Source organism: Corapipo altera, unplaced genomic scaffold (assembly GCF_003945725.1).
Source record: "Corapipo altera isolate COAL_440 unplaced genomic scaffold, ASM394572v1 55, whole genome shotgun sequence".
NCBI classification, from domain to species: Eukaryota; Metazoa; Chordata; class Aves; order Passeriformes; family Pipridae; genus Corapipo; species Corapipo altera.
The window spans coordinates 17,865,413-17,881,701 of NW_020884882.1; the positions used below are offsets into that span (position 1 = coordinate 17,865,413).

At 39.4% G+C, this 16,289-nt stretch overlaps 1 protein-coding gene across 11 annotated transcripts in view; it reads right to left on the reverse strand.

Annotated features, from left to right (window-relative positions):
* Positions 1-15,966, reverse strand: part of NR2C2 (nuclear receptor subfamily 2 group C member 2) — a 34,146-nt gene extending 18,180 nt beyond the window's left edge. For 2 of the 11 annotated variants that reach the window (XM_027640160.1, XM_027640170.1), the window contains exons 1-7: positions 13,818-14,595; positions 12,435-12,518; positions 6,753-6,863; positions 5,696-5,896; positions 4,435-4,537; positions 3,227-3,406; positions 1,033-1,180 (exon numbers count right to left, since the gene is read on the reverse strand). In XM_027640160.1, coding sequence (XP_027495961.1) covers positions 1,033-1,180; positions 3,227-3,406; positions 4,435-4,537; positions 5,696-5,896; positions 6,753-6,863; positions 12,435-12,494 — 803 coding nt within the window. In that variant the 5' untranslated portion in view covers positions 12,495-12,518; positions 13,818-14,595. Of the gene's footprint in view, positions 1-1,032; positions 1,181-3,226; positions 3,407-4,434; positions 4,538-5,695; positions 5,897-6,752; positions 6,864-7,410; positions 7,548-11,053; positions 11,154-12,434; positions 12,519-13,817; positions 14,604-15,196; positions 15,283-15,541 lie in introns of those variants that run through there. The other 9 variants (XM_027640166.1, XM_027640164.1, XM_027640165.1 and 6 more) reach the window with 9 other exon arrangements.
* Between the last annotated feature and the right edge of the window lie 323 nt (positions 15,967-16,289).

Here is a 16,289-nt window from a genome sequence, read left to right on the forward strand (position 1 = left end):
AATACCAATGCACACAACACAGGTTAAGGCTGCAGCAAGTTATAGTGAATGAGCACAGGCTGCAAATTATCATGCATTATGCAAATCTGAACCCTACATAAATAACAGTTGTACTTAATGATTATAATATTGTTTATAGATCTGTAAGGGATCTGTAGCATAAGGAAGTCTCAAAGAAGCAAATGTATCTGTGAACACTTTTGAATAATCTGACTTGCAAATGAGAACACTGAAAAACCATTCTTAAGAAATTTGCAGCCCAATCTTCTTAACCGCAGTATCACCAATCTTCTTAACTGCAGTGTCATTTGTTCAACAAAGAATATATACATATGAAATTAAACAATTATATATATATGAAAACTGAATATTAAGATCCAATTTTTTAGGTAGTTCTTAACCATTTGTAAACTACAGTTTTAGAAACGTCATATTTAACCTAGAGTTCTTTTTTATTCTATTCAGAAAGAGACAAATCTTGCTTCTGTAGTGATGTGCATTTCCACACCCACCGCCTTTGGAGACAGCTGAGAGCGCAGGAACCATCTTGGAGCATCTCCCACATAGTAAAAGGAAGCTGCTGTTGTTTTGCTGTTGTTGAAAACAATCTCTTGGGATTGGAATCAGCAGTCACTGCACAGTCTCTTTTACTACTGTCTTTAGGAGAAGGAAGCAAGGAAGCCCAAGTCTGCCACTAGCAGATCTGATTTCAGAGAAGAGCTAACCCAAATGCATCACAGAATTAGCCCACATGCTTTTTGCCTGAGTATCATTTACTTGCCCTGCCTTTGCTCTGACCTGGCTGGACAAGAGCCAGCTCTGAAGTGAAAACCGTACACTTATACTCAGACATAAAAACTTCCATGAAAAGCAGAACCTAAATTGGGCTTGGTAATGGAAAAAGATGATGGATTAATTAGAGCTCTTCTCTGTCCAATTCTTTAGAGTAGAGGGGAAACAAAATACATATGTGAATGCGAAGTAATATACACAAATAACCTGGAAGAAGACACGTGCAACTGAGGTACTCACCGCGTCCCATCTTTATCTGCCACAAACGTTGGAGTTGCTATAAGAGGGCTTCGCAGATCCTTTCTTATATAGATTTTTTCAGTAGAAGCTGCACAGTTGGTTGGTTTTTCACGTTGCACATCAAAAGGCTTTCTTTCACTTTGAACCGCTACATAAAGACAAAACCATTCAGATTTGAAAGGAAATAACTCAAATGAAAAATACAAAAAGAAAGGAAAATTCTCACAGTGTACCAGCTGGTGTACCAGCTCAGTGCAAAACTAGAAATTTAATACAAAGAGTGAAGAAACACAGGTTCCAATTTTACTCTGCCTGTGAATGTGTATTTTTAACTAAGAAGGTCACAGACTGATCTTTTGTTTGAAGTTTTGCTGAACTGGAATCAAATCTTGCTATTTTCTTTTGCATTTAGTAAGATGGAGTATTCTACCAATTGTGTTTTCAATTTGTTTAATTATCTGGTTTTTACAGGGAAAGCTATACCTAAACGTTAGCCACATTCCTACTCTGGATGACTCAAAACAATGCAAATCCAGAACGAACCCTGCAAGTTCCGTGAGAGATGCAGGTTAATTCTCTGATAGTCTCTGCATATCATCCATTCATTCCACCCAATTAGGGAACAGTGTTCCAAAACTAACCCTTTCATAATTTATAATATTTCTACTTGATAATTGAAAGAAAATAAGCTCAGTTTCCAATGTGCTGAACAAGTGAGGCAAATTTTTAAAAGAAGTAGTAAGAAGCAGTAACTCTGCAATTTTAAAGAAAAAGTGCATCTTTATAATATAAAAGTACTATTATTAAACATATTACATAAAGTTATCTGAAATCTAAGTCACTGAACTTTACAAACTCTTCTATACCTTGGCATAACACTGGACTGCATTGATTTTTCACCTAAAAATGAGGATGCTAAAATGAATAATAGACTACAAGGAAAATATAAAGAATTTTTAAGTCTTGTATTAATTCTCACAACACTATGCCAATGTAAGGCATAATATAAATGAAGACAATATTTCTGTGCTATTCATTATACCAATTTATCATACAGCAGTGATTGCTCTGGAAGATTAACATTATTAACAGAGAAACAAAAATATGCAACCCTCCTCTATAGCCCTTTTGACTGTAACATTAAAATACATGGATATGTCTCTATCCTCATAACCAGCAAGAGTTATTTAGTTCCTGATTTTATTTTTGTTAATATTTTTACCATTAGCAAAATTTAGGAGCTTAAAAGTAGGTATATCAATTTTGTTGGTTTGGTGGATACATAAATATTAATCAGAAACCTGACCCAAAGCCCAGTAAAGTCAGTGAGTATATACCCTAAAGATATTGGGATAAGAAAGGGTTAGTTTCTGGAACTTCAGCAGTTTCTCTTGTACAAATGTCTTCTCCAATATTCAGTACAGTTTGTGCAAAACAGAACAATCACCACAACAGGTCTGGAGTTCCAAAGCACAAATACAAGTATCTCTTTATTTAAAGTTTAAAGTTCTGCCTCCCTTGAACTTGGTGGTTGGAATTTATCCTGCCTAGATCACATCACAAAATGAGATAATAGGTTTCATGAAGTGCTGAACTGAAGAGGCAGAGGTGCTACAAACTGAAAACAAAATCCATTGACAGAGGCGTTTTGCTGCTAGCGCTGGAAATGTACGAGGCACTGCATACAAACAGGCAAGCGTATTTTCTAGCATATGACAGTTTATACAATGCCTCATAACCCCATACTCACAAATGACCAAATTAACATAAAAATTTAAAAAGCAGGGAAAAAAAAAGACATTAACTACTTTCTATCACCGGTTGAAAAAGCCACAAAATTAAAACCATAAGGAAAGCAGATTCTTGAAGTGGAACATTAGACCTAGATTAATGTCAATTCATATTAAAATATTTTGTATTATATACATACACAGTGTTTTAACATGCATTCTGAGTGAGGCTCTAACTGGGCTCCTCAAAGACTACAGTAGTTTGAAATAGTTTGAAACAAATCACTACTGCACCTCAGACATAAAATGGTGACAAAAGAAAGGTGCTGTAGCTGCTTTGGCTGCCAGAAGTTCTGCTTCCTTCAAGCAACATACACCAAAACGGAGAGAACATACAAAAAGGTGGTAGCCCACATATTTTTTATTTGGTAGGCACAGTATCACATTGAGTACTTAACACTCACATTCCATTTTCATGCCCATCTCTAGACATTTCTTAAGCCTACAAAACTGGCAGCGATTCCGATGGTGTTTATTGATGATACAGTCCTGGTTGCTACGACAACTGTAGGTCAAATTCTTCCTTACACTTCTTTTAAAGAAACCTTTGCACCCCTCACAACTGACAGCACCATAGTGACGACCTAGGAAACATATATATTGTTATCAGATGGAAATTACTTATATTTTAGCATAGAAATATTTATTTTAATCAAGTAAATCATTGTAAGTCACCCTTTAAATTTCTTTTGTATTTGTACAATCATTTTGGACCATGAAAGCATTTATAAAGTCTTACAGGATGTTTCTTGTTTAACTACTGTCAGTTTTTTGCTTAGAGAGTGGAGAAAAGAGAGGAAGGCTAAGCCTATTTCTGAATGTGTGGTCTATAAAGTTGCAGTTCCTGTTCTGGACAAGTACAGATGTAATTCTACTTGCTGTTACAGACTATAGGATATATTTAAAGAACATACAGTCCAAAAGTTCAAGTAATTTCAGAATATAAATAACTTTATAACAAAATTTAAAATGCAATCTTCATTTAGATTTCCTGTACATACCAGTTCTGGTATTGTTTTAATTACATAAACACTTAAAAAATAAAAAAAAGTGAGGTAAAGAGACAGAAGGGTGTCTTCTCTGTAGCATGAAAGTACAGTACATTTCCTTGACTAATACAGAAATGTTACCTCGGGACTCCTTGTAACTGCCTGGATCTGAAACACCAAGGATTCATGTGATCTTTACTTGCCTTTTTCTGTGATAGTAGAAGAACAAAATCTACCAGAAAGCATTAAGCCTGTTAGAGAGCACTAAGAAGTGTTTTCTCAGAGTAGCTAGACTTTTGTAGGTGACAGGTTTATTTCGTGGTTTCCCATCACTGTGCAGAACTTGACTAAATGCTTCAAGGAGTCTTCTTCCATTAGCAGGAGCTATTTAATCATTATTTATCATACGCTCCAGTTGAAGGAAAAGAATAATGTTCTTCCAAGTAGAGTTTCACTATTTTGTGTGTATAAATACAAAGTATGTTATCTTTTTCCATTTAAAAACTCAATTGCTTTTGCCATCAGCATGGCTAAAATCAGTTAAAACACACAAAAAATCATCTCTTCATCCCAGTCATCCTTTCTAGCAACTTTCTTCAATACTATTTTCTATGCTTTCTTACCTGATGCTTTATCGCCACAGACTACACAATATTCTACTACCTGGGGCCGCTGAACATCAGTTTTTCCCAGCAAACGTTCCACTGAAGCAGAGTCTGTCACTATCTAAAGCAAAATTCCAGAACAAAAAGACATAATTAGCCAGACATGAAAGTAAGGAGCTTTGCCTACAGAACAAGATTGGTGTATCAGCTGAGAAGAGGTGACTAAATTTTAGAATTACATATGTAGCATAAAATGCAATTTAATGAGAGGTTTTACTGTCAATGCGGACACTGTTGAAACGGTCATATCAAAACAAATTCCAAATAAAACTGGTGGTTTTGTTGAGTACAAATGAGTCTCCTCACTTGTGCAGCAGTATTTTTCCCTACTTGCAATTGCTGTCAAACAGCTGCTATATTTTAGCCAGAGATGGTTGGCTTTCAGATGATGTTTCCACGTATCCCTTCTCTAGCTATTAGGGGCATGTGGTTCAAAGGGGATAGCCTGAAGCTGAGATTTATTATAGAAACAGTTTAGCTTCCAAAGGCCTTCAATTCCAAAACTTCTGTTCCAAACATTCCACTTAACACAGAAAAATTAAAAAACCCCACCCCTCTACAATGTCAAATATCCTATTTAGCATAGTAAAATAAAATTTAAAAGACTGTTACTAGAATTTTTAAAATATTTACGTACAAATGATTCTTCTTGCTGTAAAATATTCTCTATTGTAACAGTAGCAATAGGGATCATGCACTTCTTTTTTTTTGTTTTTTTTTTTAAGACTGCCAGGAAGAAATCTCAGATTTCACTAGGGGTAGGTAGATTATTGTTTATATCGTTGGCTTTGCAAAGCTCCAGTTGGCCTAGATCATGCTGAAAACCCACAAAAAAGTACAGCAGAGGATAGCTTCTGCTCTAAATAGCTGTTATTGCAGTCTTGATACTGAATGTAAAAGTATGAACTCACATAAGTTTGCTCAGCTGAGTTGTATCTCTCTATATCTGTGAATATTGAACAGACTAAGAAATCCTGTCACTTAAGCACTATCTTAAGTATTTGCTTATGTCTTTGGAACTTGAATTAGAACAGACAATGAGGGGTGATGAGTGCAATAAGGAATGTGAAGACAGAAGAATTTATGATTGAATAATGAAGCCTACAATTAGTATTGTTTAATCCATGTCATCAGATCTTTAGAAAACCATTGCAATTGGTCTTAAAGCAAATACAGACTTAAAAATCTAGAAACCAAGAATCTCAATTAGCATATTTACCTGAATTCTGCCTGGCACAATGTTGTCCGTGGTGGTAAAGATAAGCTGTTTGGCATTAGATGTCTCAGGTGCTGCCAGTATCACCTTTCCGGCACCACTTCCATCTGGACTGGCTAAAATAAACTGTTGCTTTGGAGACACGGCAGAATCCACTGCTGTCACTATTTGAATTTTCTGACCTGTTTGCTGATCTGTCACAATCTGTAAAACACATTAAAGAAATTCATGACTGCAGTAAGCTTTACGTTTTAAAACCTTTAATGCTCTCTCAAAATTATATCCATGAAAAATTACAAGGAAGCTCTCTGATTTTTCTTCATAGATGTCACCAAGGAGATGTTCTCCAGTCATCAACAACATTTACCTATATATTTTATCTAAGATGTTACTCCTTAAAGTTATCAACAAAAGGTGGAATTAGACAGCCTTATTGTTTCATGTGCTGATTCTCAAGATTCTCTTATGGTGGAAGGTTTCTATTTTTGATACAGTTTTCTGGTACCATAATCTCTATTTTACCTGGTAAAGTAACCATATCAACATTCATCAGTATTTCATTAACACTTAACAAGTCCCATCTCATTTGCCACTGCATACATTCTGATACATTAGCGGCATCTTTATATTATGTACCAGTAACAACGACCCACTGTGCAGCATTCTCAAAGGCTAACTTCATGTTAAATAGATTAATCTCCCACTGGCTACTAAATGAGTGGGAGGAGGCATGCCCTTAGAGATGACCTCAGGTGTTCTGTTGACAATGTCTGCCCATTTGCTGTGGCTAGGGCTCAGGAGATTTGTACGTGTAGGCTAGGTTTGATCTCTGTAAACACTCCTCACTGACCACATCATCAATATAACTGTGATACACAGCCAACCAGTCATCACCACATACATGCTGAGGAAGAAAGAGGATTTTAGTTTGCATTAAAAATTATCTGTTCTCACAAAATTTAAGGAAGTATTCCATAGACTTTAGCATGCTTTTGTATAACCCTAAGTGGAAGGAGGAGAAAAAAGGAGAAAATGTAATAGCTAATTAATAGATCTTTACCTGAATGCGTTGTTGTGAAGCTACAGAGGAGTCTGTGGAAATTATCTGGATACGCTGGGAAGGGCTGGTCATCACTGGAGATTCAGATAGCGAAGTCTGAACAGTCTGCACCTGTAAATAATACACAGAATTTTAATCTACTGTAAAGGTATTGAACACTTTTAAAAATACATATATTTATTAAAAAACAGATGGACCTATGGCATGGAATCTAAATTTATTGGAAAGGTTACAATCATTAAATGAACTTGGATTTGTTTTCAATGAATTATCAGAATATTGGGTTTTGGGAAAAAAAATACATTGTATGCAGTAAGGTGTCAAAACCCAGGAAGCTCCACAAGCTGTTTTTATTCAATCCTCTGTTAAATAATCTTGGAATGATTTGTTTATCAAAATCTATACAGCTGGACAACAGGGTAGTATCAATTTAAGTTTGCTTTGAAAAATCTTTTTTTAATATACAGAAAAGTTCATTTTTGATGTAAAAAAAGAAAAAACAGTTTGGACAGCAAGGAACCTGTATTGCAAGTCTCTTTGGGAAAGCAGAGGTGTTAAAATACACGGCACTTAATGAAAACATACCCTTCTACTCTCTTATTGTCTGTACCATAAGCAGTCTGATATAGTATAAAAGTCTAACCTAACTTCAACATACCGTCTCTAATTATCTTTAATACACAGGTCACAAAAGTTGCACGTTAAATGAGGAAAATAAACAGGAGAGATGCAGAAATAGCAGAATCTTCTAATTATTGGATGATTCAAAGCATTCAGCTGCAGAAAACAAGATACCTAGGCAAGAAAAAACCCAAAACTTCCAAAATCAAGACTCTTAGTGGACACATTTAATCAATGATCTTCTTGTCTTTCATGACAAATTATTAACTAAGCTACACGCTCTTTAGAAGGTCTAAATTAGAACAAGAATATATTTTAAAACTGTTTTACAGTTCTTCACCTGCAATTGTAGAAAAGTATCACCACCAATAATTTCATATGCTGAAGTCTATATAAATTAAAAGTGATTTGCCTTAAATGACACAGAAGATCAGAACAAAGCTGAAGAAATATAAAAATACACTTAAAACCATATGTATCTACCCTTTTTATCATTAAATTAAAACCAAGTACTTGGCAATTAGGTGCATTTTGAAGACTAGCAAAATTAAATTTGGCTTCTGTTTCATCTATTAATAATTTTATCATTTCATATATACATATAATTGCATAGTTACCTTATTTTTCCTAATTTTTTGCAGTTTCTACACTTCAGTTGGAATCATATTAAGTTTCCAACAGATAGGTATATACAAAATATATATGTATATATAAAACTGGTAGACTGAAGCTAAGCTTCTCTAGACATTTCATTATTCTTATGTCATTTGAAATAAATAAGGTTTCTTCATGGCCATATAGTTGTTTGCATACTAATTTACTGATTTGCCCATCACATATATATACACATCTGTGTGCGAGTTTGTATGAACATATGTATGTATATAATACATTTCTGTACTTACTAACTAAATTTTCAACACTTTCTGTAGTTTATTTCCCAACCAGCACACTGATTATGAGAGGAATATTTGAGCAATAAATTGAAGGAATAATCAACTGGCCACATTGGGAAGGAATTTTTAAAGTCTCTAATCTTTTCTAACAAGTAGAAAAACATTTCCTATATTCACACCAGTAAAAACCAAAGTAATTGTATTGCTTGAATACACTGGTCTGTTCTCACTAAGTATAAATCAATTTCAGAGATACTGATTTCTAGTCTCTTTCCTATAATATTAATAAAGTAAGGCATAGTTAAGCAAACACAGGCTATTTTTAACTGCACCCATGAAACAGTTAAAGAATTTCAGTAAAAAATACGGTATCAGGTTTTATACCTGCATCTCAAATCAAATCAGAAAGACTTATTTTTCTATAGATATTTTTCCTAGTTACCTTCTTTAGCTATTAAATTAATAACAGACTTTTACAAAAAAATGTATATTCAAATATATTTCTTTCACAGAAGTAAGATATATCTAAAAATGTTTCAGTGATTCTCTTTGGAGAAGAGAATATTCTGACCACTAAGGTCTTTTCTAGAATGGTAGATAAAATTCAATTCCCCATAGAAGAGCTCTAGTTTAACTGCCCTAGCAGGATGGCACTGCAAGATCTTGTGTAAGACATACAAAGGCAACAGTCACGGAAGAAACTGCAGCTGGCATATCCACATCCTAAGAAAATCTCAGACTGTGTCTTATGGACCACCCCAACACCTCTGTTACACCAGTGGCTCTGCCACTTCTGGTAACAGCCTTGAATTCAGAGGCTGCCAAACTGCCTAAGCCAGGGAGGAGCTCCTTATTCCCATATGCACTTTCTAAGAAATACCTCCCGGGCTGATGGTATGTCCAGGTCTTTTACACTTAACAGTAAATTGAGAAAAGCTGTATTTGAACTAAAAATCGTTTGAGAAGACTTTGCATTAAAACTCCACCTTGAAGATTCATCCAGAAATGAGAAAGTGGTCAAAGATAGTAATAAAATATTAAACAAAAATTGCCTTATTTTACACTTCATCAATTCTTAAACCGAAGTAAAACCTTATTCCATCAGAACAGCAGTGTTTCTACTCTCCTATTCCAGTACACTGTGCTTCATCTGAATTGCTGAACTACTTACTGATGTAACACGTCAGAGATATCTGAAGGAGGGTCAAGAAAATACTTCATGGGACCAAGATATCCAGTATTTTTTGAGTTCCATGGTAAAACATTCTTTCAAAAAGGTTCCGTATTTTGATAGGTTCTTATCAGGACACTGAGAGAACTGAAAGCAACTAAAAATTCTCCAACAGTGCAGCTGTCATTAACAAGATCCAGGAAGCACAGGGCTCACTAGTCACCTTCTGTGACTCTAGGGCCTCTGACAGGGAAAAAGGATGCACTGGGAACAGTTTGTGGCTGTCATGGAGCCAGCATGGACAGTTTTAGCAACTACTAAAAATTCTTCCTGGTCACATCAGAGCTGCTGTTGGAAAGAGGAAACAGTCATTATTCCTCCCCACAGTGACAGCTCTGTTTAAAAGATTTGCATTAAAATCTAAGGTACTACACAAGGAACGCATTTCCACTTCAAAACTAAATACATTTTTCTTAATATTCAAGTCAAACCTAAGTCAGTGGTGGGACTGAACCCGAGTCATTGACATATTGCACAGTACTAAACAAATACTTGAGAAAAGCAGCATTACTTATTTTTGCATTAAGGCTAAAGTACTTTTCCTGCTTTTCAAAAGCTGTTTAGGATGAGGAGGAATTGCTGAAATTCCCTCCGAATCCCGTAGCTGCTCTCTGTTCTCCAGTCTCATGAAATGTAAGTAAAGGTAACTGCAGACACTACTCACCCCCAACCTGTTCAGAAATACAGAGTTTTGTATTTCTGTGTATTTTGACAACGCTTTCCATAAAGAAATTCTTCTGGATGTCCACAGAAATACACAGTTGCAAAAATTCAACAAACAACACTGATATAAAGCAGAAGCAAGCAACAGCACTGAAACCATTTGAAGCAATTACAAGGACAATTTTAAAAAGTCGTTAAAATAAAGTACAAAACTACATGCACTACTGGAGCACGCTCAGCAACTTCTGTGGTACATTCAGTTTCATTGAAAACAAATCTGATGAACTATTGCTCAAGAAAGTGAAACAACATAGAGCCTTACTTGCACCACAGTCTGATTTGGTGCTTGACATCACAGTTCTCAATAAACCCCGGCACTATGTTTGTTGGCAATTATGTGGAAAAAATTATGCAGATACAGCTAAAGCTGTCGATATTTGGATTGGGTTATCCTGTTTGCCACTTGCCTCTCAGTTCATAACTTGAAATTCAGTGCATGATCAATGATGCTCTTCTTCCATTTAATTTTCATCAATGAAAAATATGGTATTCTGAAAACCTCTCATTTTTTAAGGCCAGTGCCAAGTTTGATTCTAAAGAAACAGTAAGTACAATATAGAATTTTATCACACGTCACGAAAACTAGTGATGTATTTACCTGTATTAAAACCTGTATCTGATGGAAGAAACAAACAGCAGGCAGCCAGCCATTCATAAAAAACGTGATTCAACATTTACATGGTCCTAGTATTAATGAATTCTTAATGAGATAATGCTGCTTACAACTGTTTTCCCATGTACAAAGTTTTCATGGTGTTATGTAGTGGACAGGCATATAATTTAAGGAGTAGCTGAATACCATAAAGAGACGAAGCCCTCTATTTACCCACCGGCCAGGAAGAAATCACAGAGCTTCATACACTCTTGAGATGGAGCGATCTCTCCAGTGGCAAGATACAACCATCACACTATGTTACCACGGTGCATTTCCTGCACGAGGAATTACAAATGTCACATATTTTATGTGTTTGAGATGTTATTATAGCACCCAAGTTCTACCAATATAGGATAAGGTTTGCCAGTATTTCCATTACAGGTTTCTATTTCCAAGTATGTTTGGAAGTGTTTTTAAAAAATGCAGCTTGCCAAATTGATACCTGGTACAGAAAACTAGAGTGATAAATCTCCTGTTGGTTTTCAGCGTGAAACTCACGGAACTTTTTGTAACTACTCCTTCGATGTTACTTCCAGGACACACTAAAAAGAACCAAATTTTAACAAAAAAAAATAGTTCTAAGTAGGGAATCTTGAATCCACTGCTGAAAACAGAATCAAACTTGTATTTCTTTCTTATATAGGGCTTGTTCTTGAACTAAAAGTATTTTTTAATATCCAGGTGTAATAGCACAATAGATGAAAAATAGTACAATACTACAATAGATGAAAGAAACCTCCAAACTCCTGTCTGAAAAGTGGCCTTATCTAGAGAGATCTCTCAGCCCACTTGCACTGAGCTATATATTAAATCCCTTAATTACGTAAACATATGAAAAATCACAGTATTTGAAGGTTATTAAACAAAATAATTTTAATCAGACAAATGATCTAGTTTATTTTTTGACTGAAGTTTGCATGGTGAAGGAGATAAACGGGTTATTTTCTATGACCGTGAACACTTATAGTTTGTGTTTATTAGTTGATTTAAACATTTTAGCTGTTGAGCATCCAAGCTTCAGTGAATATACATCAAGACATCACCTAATATCACTTAAAGTACATTTCATGCTCTTTTTTCTTACATGTGTAGGCAGAAAATATAAAACCTGATTTAAATTAATCACCCTACTGTAAATTGAATACAGTGCATAAGTAAAACAGGCAACTTCAAACACTGTGGTGGATTCAGATTACAACTCAAATGAGAAGCAGAAACCTTTCATGTCCAAAATGGTCAATCTAATGATCAAATGATGAGAAATTTCATTGTATTAGTCTTTTTAACAATTCACAATACAGTCAAGTTTCTCTATAGTTCATGCTGAATTTCCTACTTGCATTCCTAATATGGGGGCCACCACAATGAAGTTAGGTGAACAAAACACATATTGGTGGCACTGGTTTCATATTTGTCCCCAAGTGTAAAGCAATCCTGCTCTATAGAGGTTTTCTGTTCCATTTATGATGCTTAATTGTGAACAGCAGGGACTCCCTAATATGTTTTTAATTTCAAAATCTCATATACCAACTGTTGTGATATTATCTGTCACTCACCTCAGCCACCTGCTGAGTCTCCACTACCTGCTGAGCCAGCACCTCCATATTGGTTGCCATGGTGAAACAAGATCATTAGAGAACCTGTTTGGAAAGACGCCAGCAACTTCCATCAGGCACAAAAGTCAGGGATTTTTCTTACTATTAAAGAAAGCTCTGAGATGAATTTTTGGTAATTTACAGTTCTGCTTGATGCATCTGGCAAATAAGCCAAGGTGCCATGGATGCGTGTGTGTGACTACATACGTGTGCACACATACGTGTGTGGGACGTGCACACTGCAACCGTGCCGTTCAAACACCGGGGGCACAGAGTTATACCCTTACTCTATAAAGACTCTAACATACTATTTCCACTCTATTATTTAGGCAGTAAAGAAGAGATGGTAATTTCATAAATGAGAAAGGACTAATTTGAGTGTCAACTACTGATGCAGTTTGTGGAGTTCATAAATCTCTAAGGCACTTTCCTCAGCTCAAGAAGGATAAACCTTACAGTTAAACGGTTTCTACACCCCACACTGAACACGGGACAACAAGCTAAGAATGCTGTTTTGCACAAAATTTTATCAAGTCATTCCATCAAATTGCCATGTTCATTCATATTCTTAGTGTAATCTTGCACAATAAGAGAAATAAACTGTCACATCTAAAATGTACTTTCCATTATCTAAACTATTTTTTTATTATAATGTGATGGTATTATCACTTTGAGAAAAAAATACTGCACAATCATTTTATCCTATTCTGAGTGACTGCACACTGAACTTTACAGCCTTTGGGGTTAAAAAAAATAAAAAAGCAAAGCAATCAAGGATAAAGAAACAAGAAAAACCACTTCCTATATATTTTTAATTATCATTATTAGGGCTGTGTTTCTCCCAAGGTAAATTTAAATAACATTTCCAAACAATTAATTCACTTTTTAATTGTGATTTGCTCATTACAGGGCCAGATTTCAGATTCTGACCCAGGTGTAGGCAATGAAATGACATTCCTGAATGCTGGCCCATTTGATGTTTTGTTGAAAACCTCTGTTTGTATCTCCAAAGCAATCATTTAATATAAAATTTAAAAATACTGCAAACAATAGCAAAATGTAACAGAAAAATGCATTTCCCTATGGAAACTATTTATGCTAGTTTTTCCTACAGCTTGTCATTTTTTATTCAAGTGTTCAACTTACACATTAATATTATGAACCTTTTCCACCAAACCCAGTTTGTGAATGGTTTCTCAGTTGTTCAGTAATTCCTTTTCAGTGTCTTCTCTTTTCTTAAATTATTTTATATTCAGCAAGAATGATAACCATATGGTCATAACGTTATTTTCTCAATGCTTTAAGATGAAAGAAACCCTGCAGATATTTTGTTCATAAAAGTACCTTTCTGAGACACAAAGAAGTCTTTCCTGAGGTATGGTTTTGACAGATGTGCTGGTGGTGGTGTTATCCACTAAGGCTTTTTGTACTTTCGACCCTTCCGAAAGAGCCTTAAACTGAGGCTATTAAGCTGATTCGATTTAAGCCCAGAGACAGCACACAGCCATACCAAGCTTCTTAATGGTGTCGACTCCCAGAAGGCAAAATCAGCTTCTCAGCGAAAGCCTTGAGAAGCAGTTTGTAAGGCAACAACGAAAAAAAATCCCCCAAACAAACCAACAAGAGGTGCAACCTAAAATCTGCAAGGAAGCACATGGAGCACCAGGAAATTATTTTCAATGTAGCAGTGTGGCAGCCAGCTCAGTGGTGAGGTACTGCTGTCCAAAACACGGTGTAAATCCATTAATCTCTCCCTAAGATGCAGTGAAACCTCAGAAGTCATAAACTCCATTTGAGATATTCTACGGGTACAGCCCAACCATGATGACATGGCAACAGGCCAAATTCAAGATTAATGAAATTTGCTCCTTTGTCTTAAGTTAACGAGCTCGACCCGGCTACATCGGCGGGACAGGAGGGGCGCGGGTGCGGCTCTGCCGGAAGTCTCTGGTACGTTGTTCTGGCGGCCAGGACACAACCGGCACCCCAGAACACAATGAACACCCCCGGACCTGGCAGGGACACGACGGGCACCCCGCGATCCGGTGGTGCCTTGACAGGCACCCCCTGTCCTGGTAGGGACGCGACGGACAGCTTGGAACGCCACGGGCACCCCCAGGGCCGGCGGGGACTCCAGGGGCAGCCCAGCCCGTCCCCGAGCCCCGCGGGCAGGGCGGGCCCAGCCCCGCGCCGCCCGCCGCAGCAAGGCCGCGTCCAGCTCCCGCCCCGCGCGCCTCAGCCCCGCCCCCCGGCCCGACCAATGACCTCATGGCAGGCGCAGCGCTCCCCTACACGGCGCCCATTGGCCGAGCGAGCCGCCTGTAATGGCGGCGGCACCGCCCCCCGAGCGCAAGAAGAACCTCCCGGGGACGCGCTGAGCACAAGATGGCGGTGCTGGCCTCCCGCCAGGGCCCAGGCGGGGCTGCTGCTGCCGCCATTAGGCCCCTTCCCCTCCCCTCCGGTATAGCCTTGTGTCAGGCTATGGGAGGCCTGAGCATGGCAGTGAGGAAGCAGCCGGTAAGATGGCGGCGGTCTCAGCCCCGTATGCAAAGTACCCACCGCCCCCTCCCCTCCGCCCTCCCGGTGGCAAAGGTAAAAGGGTCGGGTTCAAGCCGCCGCCTCCGCCCGCTCAGACTCCATCTTCTCTCTCTGTGTGTTCGTGTCCCGCGATCATCGCCGCGACCATCGCCCCTGCAACCCCCCGGACAGCAGACTGCGCTCACCGCGACCGGACCGGCTCCGACATCAGCCGGCCCACACTGCAGCACAGCGGCTCCGCCACGGGACTGCCCGCCGATCGACCCAGCACGCCGCAACGGTCCTTTCCTCTCCTCTCTCTCTCTCTCCAGGAGCTGTAGGCTAGCCCAGAGCACGGCTGGTGCTCGCTTATCAGCCAAATATCGGAGGCGTGCAATCCCCCTCCCCTAAACCCACCGTCACCCCTCCCCTCCCCTCGCTGGGGTGTCCCGAGCAGGGCCCGCTGCCGCCTCCCCGCGCCCCCTCCCTCCTCATGGCCCTCACGAAACAAACCCACCCGGGCCGCCTCAATTTTAAAAAATGTTTTTTACCTCAGGAATGGGCGCCAAAGGTGCAGTGGCGGTGACCCGGGCGGGCCGGTGCTGTGGCGGTGCCCAGCAGCGGCCCTCCCTCCCCCCGCGGGGGCGGCGAGGGGCTGTGGGGCCCGCGGAGGGGAGGGAGCCGGGGCTGTGTTGGGCCGGGGGTGTTTTGTTGTGTGTGCCGTGCCGTGCCCTGTGACAGGTCAGAGTTCGTGACCCCGCCGTCGCCGCCCGGGAGCGCGTCCCCGCTTCCTCTTCCAGCGCCCGCCCTGCCGCGGCCCCTCCATCCCCCGCGGGGCGGGGCTGGCGGCGGGGAGGGGCTACCGGGCTACCTGGGCCGCCCGAGCCCCGCACCGCTCGGTCCGGGCCTGGCTCCCGGGGCAGTGCAGGGAGGAGCTCGGCCCCTGGGCCAGCGACGGGAAGGAACGGCCCCCGCCTTTGTCCGTCCCGCTTGGAAAGCTTCTCGGGAGCCGGCAGCCCGAGGTAATGGGTTGGCGGTGGCTGTTCCGTGTGCCGGTGGTGCTGGTATTCCACGTGTACCTTGGTTTTCGCTGAGGGTGCAGTGAAAGGCAGGCTCGCAGTCGAGGGAGGCTCTCACAAACGCCACCGCCGGATTGTACCGAGTTCTTATTTCATTTTCTAAAGTCAGTGTCATTGATTAGGTGAAGCTGGCCGTGAGTCTTGTTCTGCCCCTGAATGCTCAGTGGCAAGCCAGGCTTGAGTGAGGGATTGTTTGTTTGTTTTTCTTAGAAGTGGCTAC